The sequence below is a fragment of the Bactrocera dorsalis genome, chromosome 4 (assembly GCF_023373825.1).
Source record: "Bactrocera dorsalis isolate Fly_Bdor chromosome 4, ASM2337382v1, whole genome shotgun sequence".
NCBI classification, from domain to species: domain Eukaryota; kingdom Metazoa; phylum Arthropoda; class Insecta; order Diptera; family Tephritidae; genus Bactrocera; species Bactrocera dorsalis.
In genome coordinates, this window is record NC_064306.1 from 68,743,786 (window position 1) to 68,765,598 (window position 21,813).

The 21,813-nt window shown below is 33.5% G+C and overlaps 1 protein-coding gene across 1 annotated transcript; it reads left to right on the forward strand.

Annotated features, from left to right (window-relative positions):
• The first annotated feature begins 2,150 nt into the window (after positions 1-2,150).
• On the forward strand, positions 2,151-21,039 carry LOC105224910 (brain acid soluble protein 1 homolog). Its single transcript, XM_011203156.4, has 4 exons — positions 2,151-2,622; positions 19,661-20,019; positions 20,105-20,224; positions 20,325-21,039. Exons 1-4 carry the CDS (start codon positions 2,606-2,608, stop codon positions 20,465-20,467), a joined length of 639 nt encoding a protein of 212 aa, XP_011201458.1. The 5' UTR covers positions 2,151-2,605; the 3' UTR covers positions 20,468-21,039.
• Positions 21,040-21,813: the final 774 nt, after the last annotated feature.

Consider the following 21,813-nt stretch of genomic DNA (forward strand, 5'->3'; position numbering starts at 1 on the left):
TTGAACGCATTTGGCTTGGTGAAACAGCACTTTTATTTCCTGCGGGCATTTTTCGGACACTTCGTCCTTCAAAAGGGTCAATAACGCTATCAGTTTATGTAAGAGTCCTTCAAACGGTCCAATAATGCAAATAATAATAATAATAGTCGAAAAACTTTCATTATTTGCATTTAAACGCGAGGAAATAATTTTTTATCATGACAGCGCTCGGTTTTTACTTGCAAGACCGCTTCAAAACTATATTAATACCAGCGGCTAGGCTACGTGCGCCGTCTTTAAACGCGTTTTTTCGAAACTGTGTTTTTGAAGTCGGTTGGCAAGATTTCTCGAGCACTACTTAACCGATTTCCATAAAATTTTACAAGGGTCTTTGAGATACAAATTTTAAAGACTTGGACGCATGATTTTTTTTCGATTACAATTTTTTGAAAAAAAAAGTTTGTCGCGAAATTTTCGCTGAAATTTTAAATTTTTTTTTGTAAAAGTTTCAAAATTTTCACTTTTTTCTCCTTCATCCAAGTTCTATGTTAAGGTTTTCACTAAAACACGATTTTTTTTCACTTTAGATGATCGTGTAAGGAGTTATCCTGCCTGGGTCACCGGAAATGGTGCCGCAGTGGCTGAAAATATTTTTTTTCCAAAAATTTCAGAGCTTTTTTGTTAATGTTTATAACAACAAAAAAATCTAATAAAAAATTTAATTTTTTATATAAGAAAAAAATAGTTGAAAAAATGCTGTTTTTACCCTAGGAAACCCATGTAAAACTTTAAGCTAATGTAAGAAACAAGTCTAGGTTAAGCTAACCAGAACTTAGCTGACAGATGGCTGCTAAACAGACATAGAGAAAACGATGCTCACAGGGGTATTACATGGGAATTTTGGTGTTTGCTAAGAGGACTAGAATGTATAAGTATTCCGATCTACTGCATTTGAGTTTTATAATTAAGAAGATGAAACAATCTTCTATAAAACTGATTGATTGGATGTATTTTAATATTTGGGCTTTAAAACTAATGTTAAAGTGACCTTACTTAATGTGGAAAAAACCAAGGCCTGAAATCATTTTGGCAGTAAACAAAGCGATTAATGCTATTAAGACTAAAATAAACTTATAAAACAAGTTAATCAGTTAATTTAGATACAGTTTCATAAATAAATGCAATAAAATTTGCTAATATTAATTAATTGGTGTGTCGGAAATTTCCAAGATAAACATAAATGAAGTTCATATTTAGAACAAGTGGATGTTTATAAAATTCAAAATTTATTTTAATATTAAATATAGCTATTCATTTCGTGAAATTCCCAAAAAATAAAATATTAAAGAAGTTGTAAGCATATTTTTCAGCTTGAGCGCTCATTAATCACAGCAAAATAGATCAAATGATACAAATGAGTACAAAAAGAAAATACGAATTTAACAAACAAAAATTTATTTATTTATTAAAGCATATTTATTTCCGAAATACCAATATTGATAGCCAAGAATGCCAATATTTCAGGCAGCTCAACTGTTGTGCAGTCAGCGGGCACATAAATGGAGTAATCTGTGACATTTATGACGCCTAGAAATTCTAACTTTATCGCATTGCAAGTAACTCATCAAAAGCAGCAACAACTATGCGCTGCCAACGTCACAATGACTCCACTAACTTAAGTATAATTGGGTAGACATACCTGTTATTTGTATATGCAAGTGTATGTCCCACAACCCGAATCTATTTATGCAAAACACTCGAAGTAACTTTTGAGCCAACACACACACACGCGCATATACAGTGGTATATATGCACACACACATATGTAAGTGTGTAAGTGTGTAAGTGTGCGCGCTGCAGATTAATGAACACGCTCAGCAACTACTTAACTTCAAATCAATATTCACCAACACCTCGGCAACACCGCTGACACCTAACCAACTACACATGGGTAAATGGGTAAATGCATGTGTGTACTTGCCATTGCCTAGCGCATTGGTGTGAGCGAAGTCGACACGGCGCCTGCGTCACCATAGACACAGCCAGTGCCACAGGCAGCGGCAGAGCCAGCGCCAGAGCCAGAGCTAGTGCTAGAGTCACAGGCTAGTCGCCGCACCACCGTCACTACCAGCACCAGCACCACCGCCATCAGCAACAAATCAGCAACGCAGAAACCGCCACCGTCACCGTCATCGTAATCGTCGACACGTCCGTCGCTGTGCCGTCAGCAGACCGATTCGAAATTGTTTTCTTGAATCTAGCGAATTTGAAATGCCAAACAGTCGTTGTTAAGAAGTGATTGTGGCCTCACACGCTCAACTCCAGCTCAGCTCAGCTCAGCGCTCAAGTACGGTGGCGAAATCGTTAAAGAAACCAATCAACCAGACAGCAAATTAAACGCCTGTAAACGTTTGTAATATTTCAAATTTGTTAACTGCAATACGCTGCAAAAGCTCGGCGAGACAAACAAACAATTAAAAAAAAAAAATACGAAAAATACAAAAACAATCGCTACAACAAAGACTTTGTGTAATTCCGCGTTTGTTCGTTGAGCTAAATTCGTTGATTAGCGCTTTTCGTTTTTAATTACCGTTAAAACACAGCACACACTCAACAAAATTCAAAAATGAAGTTCTTCAACATGTGAGTGTCTCCTTCTACTTCTATTTATACATACATACATACATACTTTGATAATACTGTTATTTTTAATGTTTTTCGTATTTATTGAGTGGACTGCACAGTCCGTAATAGTTCATGAATAAGTTGCAATCATGCCGAATTCATGGCGGCAGTGCAGTGAACTTGCTTTGATGTGGCAATCTTGCATATTTGAGTTCCTGAACAGTCAGTACTATATGCTTACATGCAGTTATATATAAATATTGATTTTCAAATGCATTGAAATATAGAATAGTAATAAGGTGAAGTTGTGCAAAGCAAAGCTGTCGGAAATGCAAACACGCCAAGTATTTGGGTTGGACTGCACACGAGTTCGTGTCTTAAGTCTTTCGATTCTCACAAAGTGCTTGGCAGCTTTACTGCATAAAGTACAAGTATAACTGCATTCGATTATAAAGCAGTGTTAGGTGCATGCATGCATTAATAAGTTGAAGAGGACCTTTGAATTTTCTTAATTATATATTTATAGATTATATAAGTACTGCACTTGGGATTGTCTGATTGTCTTGTGACAATAATATTTAATTTGCATTAATATGTAGTATTTGAGAATATTTTTAGTCATATTAGCATAAATAAAAAATAAAAAACTTACTTAAATCTCAGCTATCTGTAGAGTTTTGTTAAGAATAAAATATAGCTGATAAAAATAATTTTCCAAAAACTTCGGTGTAATTCACAATACAAAATGTTAAAAATATGGTTTTTTGAAAAAATAATATTTCCGTAATTTATTATTATTTTTTATTCAAAAATGTTATTAGACAGTACAAAATGTGTTACAATATTTGAAAATATGCGGTATACAAAATTTTTTATGAAATTTGGAAAATATGTTTTTTAATATAATAATATTTTAAAAAATAATTTTTTTTATTTAAAAATGTAATTCGACAATATAAAATTATTATTTTAAATATTGAAAAAATATGGATTTTTCATCTAACAAAAATTTTGTAATTAATATGTTTTTTTGATCTAAATAATTTTGGTAATTTATTTATTTTAAATTTTGAAAAAAATATGGATTTTTCGTCTAACAAAAATTTTGTAATTAATATGTTTTTGATCTAAAATATTTTGGTGGTTAAAATAAAAAATTTAATTTATTTATTTATTTTATTTAAAAAAAAAACGCAAACGAGAAAACAATTTAATGATAAAGATTTTTTAGTAATTTAAAATTTTTGTAATTTAAAAATGTAATTCTACAGTACAAAAAATATTTAAATATTGAAGAAACATTTTTATCCAACAAAATTTTAGTAATATAACTTTAGTCTTTTTTTTATCTAACTCGACATTACAATTTTTTTTTTTTAATTTGGAAAATATAGTTTTGGATTTAAAATATTTTGATAATTTATTTATTTATTTTATTTAAAAAAATCGCAAACGAGAAAACAATTTTATGAAAAAATATTTTATTTTTGCAATTCATTATTTTTTACATCATTAAATTTATTTAAATTTTTTTTTTTGTAATTTTTAAAGTGAAAAAAATATTGATGACACTAATTAACAGTCATCTTACGACAGTGATATTAGAGACTGTTTTTGCTAAATTCAACCGAAATTTCCCAAATTTATTTTGTCTTATTGTTAAGGGGTACTAAGGTCAAATCACTACAATATACTAAAATAAAAAAAAAAATAGCTGTATATGATGGAGAACTTTTGAGCTCAAATTCGTAACAGATTTTGTAAGAAATTTTTCATATTTTTGCTCAATAAGCGCACATAAATCTCGTTTTATTTGAGAAAATATAACCTAACTTCACTAAAACTAACCTAACTTAACATGATTTTATGTGTAATATACATTCTGCGTTTTGTGCGAATTTTAACAGACTCCGCGGCCTCTTTATCGATACCACCTCCAGTGTATCATACTTTAGGGACCCCAAAAGCTTACAGCGTAGCCTTGCCAATGCGGGACAAGTGCACTAGAGATGTTCCATTGTTTCCCAGACAGAGACTAGTCCCATCATGTTTCTACAGTTTCTTCTAGCGAGTGTGTACTTCCGATCTACCGTGTTGCATATGACTTTTGCAATTTTGCCCCCTGATAGCTCGTTCTATCGTGTTTTGGTTTTCTTTACCAAGCTTCTGTTCAGATCGTTGTATGGACAATGTATGGGATTCCCAAAAAAATAACGTTTTCGTATGTTAGCCTTACACCAATCTTAGCAATCTTGTCCACTATTTCATAGCCTTCGATGCCTTTGTCGCCTGGCGCCCAGTATAAGTGAAGTTGCTTACTTCTGGCAACATTAACAATTACTTTTAAAAAGTAAATCAATTTTTGTATTAATAATATTTACTGTTAGAAGTTAACTTTGTCTTTACATTTCAACTTAATTTAAAAAAATTAAGTGTTTTGTTGTGTAGTGTAAACGTAGCCTTCGTTGCAGACGACTGAAATAAATACTCTTTATAAACTAATATGATTAAATATTTCTAGTCATTTCGCCAAGAGTATTTGCTCACCTAATATATTTTCAAAATAAAGTTGCTTTAACTATTTTGTATGAAATATTTCATACAATATATACCCATATATCTGCAGCCTATTTCATATTCCTCATAAAATGCAGCCTCAACTTTCTTTGGTTCAAGGCAAGCAATGATAATCACATATTATTCTCGTAAATTGTATTCTGCATAAGCTGCTGCACACCACAACCGCATATGAGCGACTCATCGAACAAGTCTAAAATTAACTGTTACTCGGCAAATCGTATGCATTATTATATAACCAGCAAAGATTATCGCTGGACAAACATGTTATTTAATTTCTTGAAACTTACTTGTTTCCCATGAGAAATCAACATAGCAATTTTATTCGAAAAAACAAAAAAAAAACACGCCAAAACAGATATCAATGCAAAAACAACGCAAACAACAACAACAACACAAAACGACGCTACTAAAAGAAGATTTGTCTATTTGAACTTTACTATTCATTTTAAATTAACATTAATGGTTAAAATGGCAAAGTGGAAAACTGGTTGCAGACCAACGAAAAACATTTCAAGAAAAAAACTTGACGCTGAAAAAAAAAAAAAAAATCCACGAGATGCGCTGAAAATAAGACAAAAATGAAGAAAACACAATGTACCAAGTACAAAAAGTACGTCAAGAAGCAATGCCACAGCGCAGCGACAATGCTTGGTTGTTATGAAGAATTGATTGAAAAAACGTAGGGGGCGCAGATGGAGGGGTGTAGGCAGTTGCAGCAGCTGCATTTGTAGTAGCAATAAAAATTCAATTAATTTTGCCGAAATTTTATAAAATAAGCACAAATAATCGTACATGCATACATATGTAAAAATTCACAAGTTTAGGCGCGTATCATTGAAAATATTATTGAAGCCGCGATTTAATGCTCGCAAAATGAATAAAATTTTTAGTAACACAAAATTATTGCTCTGCAGCAAAATGATTAAACTTGGCTTTTAGCGAAACATGTTAGAAAGTGTGCTACTAATATTATTACTAGTAAGCACGATTTTTGAAGCAGAAGAATTCACCCAAATCAACCGATCGAAATCGAAGTTAGTGGCTTGAACACAATTCAAAAATCCTAAATTTTCCTGCAGCGTATTTCAAAACAAAGATTTCGACGACGTAAATCACTATTTGCTAGTAAGAATGATGTACTATCATGACAGTTGGCACGCCAATTCGCAATTGAGGTAGACGAAAAAGTATTTTCGTATTTCTTCCCCAAATTGAATTTTGGTTTAATGAAGCTTAAAATTATATATATGTGTGTATGGTATGACACAATGTGATTGGTAGCACTGAAAATATACGACTGCAACAACAGCTATTGACAAAATACGAAAAGATTTTTTCGACTACCCAATATTTTTAGAAAATCAACTTCAAATGATAATACGAAGAAGTGATACCCATTTTAAAATGCTGTACTTGGGTTTTCTTTGCTATAATGATGATTTTTTACAGTGTATAACTATAATGTTGATTTTTCCTCAAAACTGGCTCAAAAAATATGTAAAATCATGCATGAAGTCGAACAAAGGTGCATATTGTCTTCAAGAACTCTTACTAAAATTGCTAGAACTTTTCTGGAGATGATTTTATTTTAGAAGATTTTGTGCAGAAAGCAGTGAGGAGTACTTATAGTCTCGCAATTTCCACATTATCAGAGTCAAACGTGGCTAAGGGTCCGCCGAAGAACTCATATGCACTTCCACTATGTCTATGCTCTTCGAAGAATATGAACAATTTCTACGAAAAATTCCAAATTTCATGCAGATATCTCGTCAAATGAAACATTTTTCCATACAACCACGTACTTCCGATCGTTCAGTTTGTATGGCAGCTATATGCTATAGTGGTCCAATATCGACAGTTTCGACAAAAGAGCAACTTCTTGTAAAGAAAAAGACAGGTGCAAACCTTCAGATCGATGTCTCATAAACTGAGGGACTAATTCGTGTACATATAGACAGACGGACGGATAGACGCTCATAGCTAAAACGACACAGTTCATCATGCTGAACAATTAAATATGCATATATGTATATTATATGATCTCCTACGTTTCCTCCTAGGTGCCACAATATTCGTGGCAAAGTGAATATACCCTCTTCAGCATAAAAAATAGATTGTGCGAACTCAAAAAATCTTTCAGGAATTCAAAGGCAACTTAATGCTGATAGAATACACTTTTTAGGATAATAATGAATCCAAGAGAGAAAAATGGTTACAAGAAGGCGCCTAAATGTAGCATTTTTATATTATTACTGTGCCTTTTCAGTAACAGTTTCAGTAACAGTTATGCAGTATCTTCAATACATCCCTTCATTTCAAAATATTTTGTTTAACCCAAATGATATTTTCTATTAAATACTCTTGCTCAATTTATATAACTAAATAACTAAACTATAAGCAATTATAAGTAAGTAATTAGGTGTTAGCATAGCATTTGCTAGCGACTTTTATACGACCCGCTATGCGGAGAAATGGTTTCAAGGCCGTTTGGTATCACCGATTTGTCCATCGCCAGCTTTGTCTGCAGCTGCGGCACCAATCGCACAGCCACGGCAGCTGCAGCCATATTGGCCAGAACAATCCACTTGATGGAGCGGCCAGACACCCATACACACAGCTACGTATGCACACACATGTATAGTGCCTGCACAAAGCGATTGGACACGCGCTCACAGCGCACCGAACGCTGCCATTTCGATTGTAAACGCAATACGTTATTTACATGCCACTTTTTTAGCGATTTTTTCTGCGTAAAATTGACTTGTAATTTTCAATTGCTTGTTGGCAGTTTTTTGTTGCTTGTGACCACTACTTTGGCCCAAAGTGGTACCCGGTGAACCGGCTTGGTGAGCGCGTGTGCAGCCAAAGCTATTTATATTCGCATTGCAAATTATTAGTTTAATTACAAATTTAACACGCGTTTAAATTAACGGCTCCAGCATACCAACGCACACACACACACACACGCACATACGCTCGTGCGGAGTTGCGCCGCCTGCGGCCTGCCAGACAGATGTAGGCAAATCATATGCCCGCAGCAATGCTGTTCAATTTCAATTCTTAATACGCACTAATACATGCACATATATGTTGTGGTGTTGAGTATGTGCGCGTTTATGAAAATTTGAGTGTGCCGCGATTACTGCAACCGCCGCAGGCAATGGCAAACGGCATTTTTGCAGTCATATTGAGCGATTACACTTACGGTTCGAGAGATTTCTGTGCTAATGCAGGATTAGTTTTGTTTTCAAAATACTTCAACTTACTCGTACTAAACAAAAACAAAAATAAATGCATATTAATAATATTTTCATATAATGCATGCCTTTTCGGCGCTTGGAATATTTCAAATTGTGCAATTTTGGGTAACGAGTGCGTAATAAAATTAAATTCAATAAAAATAAATAAAAATATTAAAACAAAATGTAAAATATTAAATAAACAAAATAATTTTTTTTAAATGTAAAAATCTGAAATTGATAATTTCGAAATCATTAAAAAGAATTATAACGGTAAATAAATTAAAATATTAAAAAACTTAAAAAAATTAATCAAATAATTTTTTTGTAAATATGAAAATCTGAAATTGGTAATTTTGAAATCATTAAAATGAATTATAACGGTAAATAAATAAAAATATTAAAAAAAATTTAGAAAAAATAAATAAGTATTTTTTGTAAATGTAAATATTTTAAATTGACAATTTTGAAATTATTATTATAAATTATAACGGTAAACAAATTAAAATATTAAAAAAAAAATTAAACAGACAATTTCTTGTAAATATAAATATTTTAAATTGATAATTCTGAAATGATTATATTAATTTATAACAGTAAAGTAATGAAAAAAACAAAATGACTGTTTGTTTATAAAAAAATTTTATTTAGAAATTATTAAATTAAATTATAGCGGTAATTAAATTAAAATATTAAAAAAAAATTTAGAAAAAATAAATAAGTATTTTTTGTTAATATAAATATTTTAAATTGATAATTCTGAAATGATTATATTAATTTATAACAGTAAATTAATTAAGAAATGAAAAAAAAACAAAATAACTTTTTGTTTATAAAAAAAATTTATTTAGAAATTATTAAATTAAATTATAACGGTAATTAAATTAAAATATTAAAAAATTAAAAAAAAATAATCAAATAATTTTTTCTTAATAGAAATGTTTAAGTTTATGAAAAACTATTTTGCTTTACTTTTTCAAATAATTTTTAAAATTCGGTATTAAATTTTTTTATTTTAATATATAATATATAATAATTTAATTATGCTCTGTACCTAACCAATGCGATTCAAAGTCGTAATTTCCAGCCGGATAACCAAAAAGAAAATAAATAAATACATATATTTTTTAAATCATATTAATATTTTTTAATTATTAACTATTAGCATTTTTTTACTTAACTGAGGAAAACATAAATTGATTTTTTTTTTATAAAAAAAAATTTAAATTAAATTAAAACTAATATTTTTATCTATTTATCCTAACCTCTAGATATTTAATTTTCATTACTCCTCCGCTTTTTAACGTTTTTTAACATTACACTAACGCGTTATATTTCCTAATTGCAGTATTGTGAAAATACTTACCGCTGCAAGTAACGCACACACTCACCGCGCACGTTTGCTTGCCACTTCATCGCATTTGTATTGGCATAACAAAAGACTTAAGCGACAAACCGGCGTTTGAATACAAATCATTAGTGAATAGGTTAACCTAATTTCGCGTGTAAAAATTAAACTAGGTGAATGATTTGATGATGAAAAAATACCGAAATTAAATATGGCAGATGGCGAAACGGAATATGTGGAAAAAGTGGCAACGAATTGCTTATTCATTGAAATTTTGTGCATTTTATCCTTGAAAGTTGTGGTTTCGCGCTAAATTACATTTCACTATTTTTTTATAAAGTAAACAATTTGCAAGCTAATAATGTCAATTTGTGATCAAAAAATATTTGTGATCGTGTTATGATAAAAGCTAACACTTACAAATATGTTTATTGCTTTTTTCAATCATTTCAACCTTCAGTAGTAAACTACAAAAAAATAAATTTGTAAATTAAAAATTTCAATGGTTAAAATAATTATAGACCAGGTTTGATCGTGTTTAAAATAAAAAAAACATTGTAGGATGAAGACAAAATAACCAACATTAAATAATTCAGTGGCGAGGTAACCTTATTTTGATTTAAAATGAAAAAAAAACAAATTTTCAATCTTTTTTCTTTTCCAAAAAGGCTCTGCACTAGTCTATTTTGAAAATTTTTGTATCAAATAATCTAAATTTTTCATTTTCGAAGGCTCTTCACTAGCCTATTTTGAATCAATTTTAATATAAAAATCTTTTTTTTTACATTCATATGCTCTTTACTAGTCTATTTTGAAAAGGTACTTTTTCTTTTACTAAAATGCCAGTGGTTTGAAATTGCTTCACTTATTTTATTGCTATCTTTGCTTGCGCGTCCTCCATCATGTGAGCTCTTGCTTGTCAATCAACCACTCCTACACCATTATCTCTTTGGCATTATCTTTGGCACAAATACAAATCATCCTCGTTACGTGTGACCCACCTTTTACCTCGAGCTGACAAACAGTGGGAGTGTAGCAAGATCTTTAAGATACTCAATGCTAGCCTCTGCATGCAATAACGCCAACAACAAGGGCAAATAACAGTTGGATAAATGAACATGTGAATATTTTTGGTAGCTATAATTTTGGTATGTGTTTAGAAAGCATACGAAAGTAAGATTATAGATAATTAAAACGTACCAGTATAAGATTTTCCCAGGTCCGATCCACTAACTCCAATTAAAAAAAAAATTTTTCCAAATGTTAAAAAAAAAATTTTTTTCGAAATATTATAAATTCAATTTTCAAAAAATAAGAATATTTTTTTTTCGAAAAATTAGAAATTCAATTTTCAAAAAAATATATTTTTTTGTCTCAAAAAATTAAAAATTAAGAATCTCAAAAATTATTTTTTTTTTAAATTCAAATTTTTTTCGAAAAAATTAAATAATAAATATTTTTTTCGAAAAATTAAAAATTCAATTTTCAAAAAAATGTATTTTTTGTCTCAAAAAATTAAAAATTAAAAATCTTTCAAAAATTATTTTTTTTCGAAATGTAAATTTTTTTTTCGAAAAATTAAAAATATTTTATTTTAGAAATAGTTTAGCTCTTTATAAAAAAATATATGCATCGATGTACTCTGACCGCTTAAACATTTCTATGCAGCTTTCTTGCTTCTAGCAATAAGCTAACACGTCTCATAGAAAAGTGAGAATGCACGTAGTAACGGCCTTAGTCATGATACCATAAAAAATTAACAGTTATTGGACCTAGTTAAAAGCTTTTCCTACATTCATTCATAAAAATATCTAAATTTTTTGTTTGTGTGTTTGCTTATTTGTAGGCATAACAATTATCAGAACGTGCCTTGCATGCATTTTATTATTTATTATTTTATATTATACTTTTAATTGCTCTTCAGCTATGAATCATAAACACCTTTCTAAAGTATAGCAATGAAATAATTGTTATTAAGCCGAAGTTAATAATTTTCATTAATTTTTAAACTTTCATCTTCTTTTCTTTGCTAGGTTGTATTATAAGACTAGTTTACAATCATTTTGAGACTGTGTTATTATAGGCTATTTCTTGCTAATTTTGGGTTGCTAAAAGCAAAAATTATAGTAAAAATTTTCTAAGGTGTAGGATTTGTTGCGTTGTAGTCAAGGGATGTAGGGGTCAAACCACCGCCATTTACTAAAATACCCCACAGACCTCTCAGCACATCAGTCGCAAATTTTTCCTTCCGATTTGTTGAGTAGTGTAAACTGCAAGCATATTTTCTGTAATGTTTTGGGTTCGTGTGATTATTTCTTGTTCCCCAAACTGAAACTGCCGCTCCGTGGAATCCATTTTCAGTCGATCGCAGATATAAAACCAAATTCGCTAAAGGAGGTGAAGGCCATCCCAAGAAGTGCTTATGAAAAGTGTTTCGAAGACTGGAAAAATCGTTGGCATAAGTGTATTACATCTGGTGGGGATTACTTTGAATGCGACAATATAAATATGGTTTAATAATTTTATATTTTTCGTTTTATTTACAATTTCTGGGTACTTTTTTGTTACAATGTAGAAGTAAGAGACTGCATGAATATTTTTGTGAAAGCGTTTCAACGTTAGGCGCATATGCTGTATTACTTTAACCACTTTCATAATATACATATATTTAATAAGTGGCAACTCTATGTACAGCATTTCCATCTGTACAAATATAGTTTTCTTTGCTTTAGTTACTTATCGCCTAATTACTCTTCCGGAACCAAGCTGTAGTATAGCCGTAATCAAAATGAGCATCCATTTACCTATCGTCACTTAAAATGCAAAGCAACATATTATCAAAAAATCAAAATTGAGTTTTTCATTGCTTACGATTCACCAGAACATGTTACATATAGTATGTAGCATAAAATTTTCAGCTTCCGCTGTCAGATATAACCAATATATAACCATTTTATAACCAATATATAACCATTTCATAACCAATATATAACCATTTCATAACCAATATATAACCATTTTATAACCAATATATAACCATTTTATAACCAATATATAACCATTTTATAACCAATATATAACCATTTCATAACCAATATATAACCATTTTATAACCAAAACTGAAATTTTGTTTTAATATGAAAGAATTCTATTGTATCGTTTTTTCTTCGCCTGTAAACTTATGTAAAATGGAGTTACGTTATTTTGCATTTTAGGTGACGATATGGTATTTCTACACCAACAAATTTGGTTACAACTTTTATAATGGCTGTATAAACAAGCAACGCCTTTAGCGCTAGAACATACCATCTTACATATTTTTGTACATATGTACACATGTATATAATTGAACTACAACTGACCATCCCTAGTTTGGGAAACAATAAAAGAATTATGTTCAACGCGGCGCAATACGAGCGACAGCGCCGCTCAGCGAAGAGTCACGTTTGTAATTCGTGACGTTGAAACATAATGCTAACGCTAAGCCCAATTTCAATTACTTCGTTAAGCGCGCATTGCATGCCGCTACACACAAATATATTATGGATATATAAGTGTGGGTTTAAGGAGTACTCGCTGACTCAGCTTGCAAACTCTATGGCCAGAAAATTATTTGGATGTCACAAGCACTTTGTCTATAATGACCAGCGACCAAATGCTGAGTGCTAAGCAGCGCCTTAATGCAGAGCGATGGGTTGCGAACCCTGCCCAGGTTAAAGTGTAACTTAATTGCAATAAAAATTAAAGTAAATGGTGGTTAGTGGAGGCGTATGGTTTGCAAGCTCTGTCAGCTTTTACTATTAAAGTCCAGCTTTTGGTTTAAAAATACTCAAAGAGAGTTTAAATTCGATTGGTGGTAACTAATATCATTAATATGTATTTATTATCAATAGCTGCTCTAACCTCACACCCTAACCTCAATAATAGACAAACTTGCTAGTAGGAAAAAAGTGAGAACTCGTCAAAAATATTCCTTAAGCCGGCTGAGGTGAGCTGAGCTGACGACAGGCACCGATGAACACCAAAATTATTGCTCGGAATGCGGTACTAACTGGTTTATGTAGACACAAATGTGTAAATGTATGCTTGTGTGTGTGTGAGTGCGGGGATTTTTACTGCTGATGACGTTAATGATAACTCTGCAGCCAAGATTATATAACAGGTTAATTTGCAAGCAAAGCTGGATACTCATAAACAACTTTGTACAAATACACATACACATATGTACATATATATTTTTTATTACTTGCGATTTCTTTGAAGGTATCTTTAGGCAATAATAGAAAATACTGCAAACTCAGTTGTGTGTGTGTGTGTTGAACTGCAAGAATGTGTGCTTGCAACAACAAAACAAGCAAATAACGAAGCATGCTGAAATCGCCAAAGCAGCAGCCAATCAATTTCTGCAACAACAACAAATTGTCTTCTGCTCAACAATTTCTTGAACGTTGTGTGTATGTGCTATGTGTCTGCGTGTGTGTGTGTGTGTCTATTGCTGCTTTGTGCCATTAAATTCAGTTACTTCTTTACTTGCTCGCAAAAAAGTGGTAATAATAAACAACAACAGCAACAGCAATGCACAGCCATTAAAAGACATTTAGAAGCTGCTCATGTGTACGCGGTAGCTTTTTTCTGTGTTTCACCCGGTTAAACCGGTTGCACGAGCGCGCAGCCGAAATGTCAAGCGACGTACTCGTGATACAAATAGAACAGCACAAATGCGAAAATAGTCAGTTTTTTTCTACAATAAATTAACAGCAATAAAAATAATGAAAATAAGTCACAAAATAAAAACAAAAAAAAATTGAAAAAATAAAAAAATCCAACAACACTTCGAATTCAGCGCGCATTTCTTTGTGGTCGCTTCGCGCTAAATCTAATTTGTGCGGCAGCGTCCGACTGTTGGCTGCCATCGGCGCATACAAATGACACTAAATACTCAATTAAGTGTTTTTCTTTTGTGATTTGGCGTTTTCTTTTGTTTGCTTCTTGCGCGCTCGGCGTTTAATTGTGGCGCGCGGGTGAAAAATGCTCGAAAAGCTGCGACGCAAATTGCACATACACACACACATGCCGCTGAGTGCTGAGCGCAGATGAAGGTACACCAGCGATTTTGTTATGTAACTTGATCGATGACAATAGCAATAACAACAGCAACAACAGCAACTTCCAGCACAATGGTGGCAGGCGTGCAGGCACATGATTGTGATCATTAATTTGTCCGTCCATGTGTCCATCGAAATGAAATTAGCTGTGTCTTTTGTGCGGCGTGGCGTGGCGTGTTGTGAAGTGATGTGATTTGCAATTGTAATGGCACGAAATGAAGTTGTTGGAAAGGTGTTTGCAGCCGGTAGAAGTATGGCATGTGGAAACAGGTCGCCAAATGTATTGGCCCTGAGGTCAACCGCTTGTGGTGTTTTGTTGCGCTAATGTTAAATACATTTCCTGGGAATTTCTACACACCCACTCATATATATGTATATGTAGTTATAAATACATTTATACATATAAACATATATACATATATTTGTACATTTGTTTGCGGTGGCGTGAATACTTGTGATTTATTTTCTTTTTAATTCAGAGTAGTCTCCAATGTGAAGACATAATATAACTGCACACATACATATTAATATCCATGCAAACCCATTTACTTTTATTTACTTTAAACGGCTTTAATTGTTGGCTTTTTATGTAATATATTTTTATTCCAATTAGTTTTAAATGAAATTGTAAAAAGTTATTGGTGTTGTTAGATAAACTGACAGTTGTAATACGTTACCGCTGAAGTTCATGAGAAAGTTGCCAAATCATAAAGCTAAAATTTTCAATTATTAACCAAAAAGTGTGCAAATAAAACTTTAAAAAATATATACGATTTTTTATGAATTTGAAAAAAAAATATATATAGTATATCGTGACATAAAATACAAGATTACGTAAAATTACTTTTCATAAGCTTACAGGCGAAGGAAAAGCGATATAATAGAAGCCACTCATATTGAAACAAAGCTTGAGTTTCGGTTATGAAATGGTTACATATTGGTTATATTTGACAGCGGAAGCTGAAAACTTTATGCTACATATATGCAATATGTTGTGGTGAATCGTAAGCAATAAAAACACAATTTCGATTTTTTTTGATGATACGTTGTTTTGCATTTTAGCGCTTAAAAGCCTGGCGTTTCCTCCAGGAACTACTACTTTTTTGTGAACATGCATTTTTAAATATTACATGTGTCACATGTTGCTTTGATATAATATTATATAAATGATATGACGAGAGGAGTTGACTGTTTGTCTGACCGTCCGTCTGCCCGCGAATGTTATAATTTGAATAAAAATCAAGATATCTTCAAGAAGCTTGGTTCAATGGTTATTGTCGAAAAGTACGGCGGTGTTCGTAGATGAACGTAATCGGACAACTGCCACGCCCACGAATCGCCATTAACCGAAAACACATAAAGTGCCATAAGTAAGAGCTAAATTGAGATATAAAACTGTAGTTTCGCACAGAGGATCGCAGTATCAAAAGGCGCGTGTTGAAAAAGTTGGCGTGGCCCCTTTCCCTCTCAAACGTAAAATCAGATATCTCGTGACCTGCTTGATCGATTTAAACTATGTAAATTCGATACATGACATTATTTTAATAATCCTATGTAACAGTGTGAAATGAAAGTACAACCACGCCAACTTCCCATATAACATGATTTTAAATTCCTTTCGATTCTTTCACTTTCCCATAAACCAATCACGATAAAACTTTGCTTAATAACACCTTTAAAGTATGGTACCTTATGACTAAAAATTGTCTAAATCGAGCTTAAACTGTTCAAGCCCTTATGTACCGAATATGCGGACCGCAGTACCTATAGTTGACTGTTTACTGAAAATATCGGCCAATGTGTGAGATTCATAGTTGCAATTCAGAAAAAAATTCTTTTCTGGCAACTGTATATATGTGGAAAATAGCTTGAATCGAGTAAATACTCCCCTTAGAACCCTATGCCTAATACAAAAATTTTCTGAACTTCCGGGTGACTTTATATCGTACTATGTGAATTATCACAATAAAACTTAAATTACGAGTTTTACTCACAACTGTGTATCTTTGTGCCTAAAATGAATAAAATCGGGCGAAGTCTTGACCTAGCACCCATATAACTAACATCAGAACTTTCGAATATCCGGCTGACTTTACGCCATATGATGGTATGTGAGGTACCTTAATTAAGTCCAGGGAACATTGTATTAGTACATGGCATGTTAGTAGAATGGTATTGGCAAAAATAGATAAAACAGATCGATACTACCCCAACTTATACTACATAATGTATATTATACTGATTTTCGTTTTTCTAACAAACGTTTTGTGGAATATGTCGGTCAGTACATCAGTTATATATATTTTTATATTTGTAGATAAAATTGCTTGACATTTAACAACTTAAGGAAGGAAAGTTCCCATTAGCAGCAAAGCCTTTCTACACAAAACAAATGTCCTTTGGGAATTTTGCAAAATCTGGAGACTTCATAGCAAGTTCCACTGAAATATTAGGTCGTTCAATAAGTAACTTCATTCTCCTAGTGCAATTTAAACTTGATTTTTATATATAATTGATTACGAGATTTTATATTTTCCATTTCAATCCAACCTTTTGCCATCTTTCGGCCAACGTAACCAAACCAGCCTAAAAAAATGTTTGACCATTTCGGGCAACAAACTGGCACAATTGGTTTTTGACGTCCTGATTTAAGGTGTCAGTTCTTCCATTTTGCACAGATCGGAATGACTAATAGTCCCGAGGTGAGAATTCTGGAGAATCAAGCTGCAAAGCATTTGGCGAGTAATCAGACTTGTATGAGAATTTCAGGGTATATTTATACGTGTTTCAAGAATATACCGAGAAATTTTCGAAAAAAATTAAATATATTTTGAGTTACACGTGGGTTCGCGGCCACAGGACCAGGCAGGAACTTTCCTCAATGAATCCACGGAGCTAATACCAAGCCCGCTAGGATGGATCAAAGGAGAGATCAATAGACAATTTCAACAAATTGCAAACAACAGATGGAAAAACATTACAAAATGCGTCATAACTAAACAATTATGTCCAAAATATGACAGGAAAAGAACCAAGGGCTTATGAAATAGGTCAAGAAAAAGTATTTATAGAGCAACAGCCACCACAACAGGGCACTGGCCATTTGGGTAAAAAGCGTCAAAAATGGGTATGCCCTACAACGACATCTGCCGTGGCTGCGGAGTAGCAGGGAACAAGGAAACAATCTTCCAATTTTTCTGCGAATGCCCAGCTCTAGCACAGATCCGACAAGAACACTTGGAATCCACCAAGCATCAAACCTTGAATGGATTTCCACCAATAGCATATCGGACATAAGTAGTTTCATCGAAGCCTCAAAAATGGTTTGAGAAAGAAGGTGAAACGTGATAGCAGATTCAGGAGGTTCTACGAACAGTGTTCAAAATGGCATATCAAGTGCTATTGAGCCCGATAAGGCTGCCCTCCTACCTACCTACCTACCTTCAAAGGTATAAGGTGCATATTTTTTTTTTAAATTTCACAGTAGATATGCCCCTTAATATTGAATTAAGAAATCCACTTCTGCAACCATTCACAAAAATATAATATAAATAAATAGAACTCCATCGATTTTTTTTCTAACGTGAGCTGCATTACTTAGACAATGTGTAAATGTTGAAATAATCTAGCAAAATGTTGAATGTACATACTGTAATATATATGTAGTACTATATCCATATGGGAGGAAAACGCTTAGTGCCCAACAGCTGGAATAGTACAAGCTAACATTGACTTTGGCGTTTCGATAGCTAGCGGTGCACAATCCAAAGTCTAAGTGCATTATTTACCGCTCTAACGGTTACAAACGTGCCGCTGCTGCTAAGTGACGGTGAAAAAGCGGTCAACAGAATAGCAGTAAATGCAGCGAAAGGCGCGTTAGAAACGGTTATTCTGCGCTGAAGAACAAATGTGTGCATTTATATGCATATAAGTATATATGTACATATGTATGTGTGCATATGTGCATATGTGCATATATGCATGTGTGTGTGTATGCATGTCTTTAGCTACTTTTTTATTATGCTGTGTACTTTATTATTATTCGAAATGCAAATGCATTTGTCCAAACCAAACCAGAGAATGTTAATTCTTTGCTACTTCGCATACTTGTGTGTTGTTGTTGTTACTCAATATTACTTTTTTTATACGTATTTGAAATGTTACTTGCAATAAATATGTTTTGTTGCTGTTGTTGCGCTTAACCGTTGTTTGAAACGGGTTATTTTGCATAAGCACTTTTTAAATTCGGACTTGGCTTTGTGGCGTTGCTAAGTGCGGCAGCTAAATGAAACAGCTAAGCTGACCAACAGCAACAAAAACAATAAAAAACAAAAGTTTGTAAGCCGCGCAGCAGGTTATAAGCGCGCTAATAACTTAGTAAACGACCGTTAGACGCGACAGCGGCACAGCAGCGCCACACAGTCACCACCGCCGCCAACATGGCGTATACGTAACTTTTTTCAGCTAATCTCTAAGACTATCACAGGCAGCTGCGTCCTTCACCAGCACAACTGAACCTTCACCACACACGCTATTGTGTTGTTGTGCGGTTACTTCTCTTGCTTATTTCGCTTATTTATTGCTTGAATTTGTTAATGCCGATTAAGTGGCAATCTTGCAACGGCAGCCCAAAAATTCCACAATAATTGCCGCACAAGCTGACTTTATGGCCACACCAAACTTGTTTACTCGAAACTATTTTTTTTTAGCTACATATTGCCGTTTGTGTTTTATTTAATTTGTTTTTAATGCTAATAATTCCCCTCTCCCTTCTCCATTGGCAGCACACTTTTGCTGGTCGTTCTAGCGTTGGTCTGCTGCTTCTCCCTCACATACGCACAAGAGGAAGGTGCTGCGCCAAGCGGTCCCAAGCGGCCGGCACTGCGGCGCCCAGTCGGTGGTAAGGCGGCAAAAACCACAACAACAACAGCTGCGCCAGAGGAGGACAATGAGTACGATGACGGTGAAGGCATTGCTGCCGAGGGTGAGGAGGGCGATGAGGAAGGCTTAGGCGCAAGCAGCACTACAACAACCACAGAGGCACCCAAAAAGGTGATAGGACCAGTCATACGGCCATTCCGTTCGAACGATGACTTCTTGAACTCGCTGAAACGTCGTCAACAAGACGCCAAGAAACATAGATGTAAGTGTGCAACCAACAACACAAACAACAAACATCTATCTGTATGTATACTTAAATACTCGTACCTGTTTTTAATTACACACAGCTGTTGAGAAGCCAACACCAAAGAGCAAGCCAGCGCCCTCTAACGACGAAGACGCCGATGAAGGTGCCGAATCTGCGCCAGCTCCATCGTCGAAAGGCTTCAAGGGCGGCAATTCAGCCTGTGAGTATTCTATAATAACTATTCCATTCTATTTTGTTTTTTTTTTTTTTGCCTTTATTACGAGTATATAATTTTACTTTATTTGAACTTTCGTCCGCAGTGAACCGCCGTAAATTGTCGAAACCCGGCAAGCCCGAACCAGCGCCCGCCGATGATGCCGCCGCCGAGGAGTCCGAACAGGAGCCAAAAGAGCAAGCGAGACGTCTGCCACACGCCCGTCTCGCTTTGAGGAAGCGCAACTAAAGCGCTACGCGCACGCGCACGCGCACGCGCAGTGAAATGTGAAAATTTCTTTGCAAAACAATTTCTACTCCAGTTAATTTGATAACTTCCTCCACCTCCAAGTTCTTTTCCATGAGATCGAATGCAAAAACATACATAACTGTAAACTATTCAGCTTTCTTCACTTATGTAGCTGTCTCTTGCGCACTTGCAGCGCTGCCGTTCAGCGTTGTAATTGCTTTGTGATTATAAACACCTTATAACTGTATATTTTTGTTTCACTCCACACACACACACACGTACATATGTAGAAGCTTATCGTTTTGTATAGATTTAAGTTATTTTATTTTATAATTGTTTCCACTTTTGTTTTAATTGAAATTTTCGTTCGCAGTTAGAATCGTCCTCAGTGCTCTTAAGCTTCTTTATACATATGTGTTATGATTATTATTTTATATATTTGTACGTATTTTTGAGTTTACGTGTATATTATATATTTTATTGTACATACTGTCAGCGTAAATTTTACAAATTTGTCGTAAACGATTACAATAAACTTAAATATGTATTGATAAAAAATGCGAAAATCCAAATTTTGTGTTGTTTTTTTTATTTTTTATTTTTTGAGTGTATTATTTATAGTTTCATGTAAGCGAGAGGATAGCTTTGCATAACAGATATGTTGAGAAGACCCTCAAATTTATTTAAATATAAACTCTATAAGGTCATCTTCAGCATCCGAATTCGAGCTCAACGATTAATATTGAAATCAGGTAGGTGCATAATAAATCATATGTAATTTTAATCTCTAAAACTGCCTCAGAGATTCTGCATACATATTCTAAACAATTTTACTGCCACATTTATCCAGCCAATGACATAATGAATTTATCATATCGATCTTCATTTAATTCTTCGAGGCGACTGCTCGAATGGAAACAGGCGGCGCAAAATAAAATTTCGTCAGACTCGCGGTGTGCAAAGTGTCTACATAATAAAGGATCAATTCAATTTTATATCCTTTTAGTTTGTTCGGTGTGGGTTAGGGTCTGGTCGGCCAATGAGCCACGCGTAGACGAGGTTTGGCCCTTGCCATGTCAGATGGAATTCAGTTACTAGGTCCAATTGGAGGAGTCATCCTTTAGTATACCTGCATTTGAAGCGTATTTTAATATACTACGCGATCCACTATCGATACCTCTTTTCGTGTATCATAGCGTATGGACTCAGATGCTTACAGCATAGTCTTGCCAATACGGGACAAGTGCACAAGAGATGCTGCGGGCCAGACAGTGTTGACCAGTTAGTATTCCGATCATGTGCTTACAATCTCTTCTATCGAGTACCAATAGAAATGGTTTACTTTA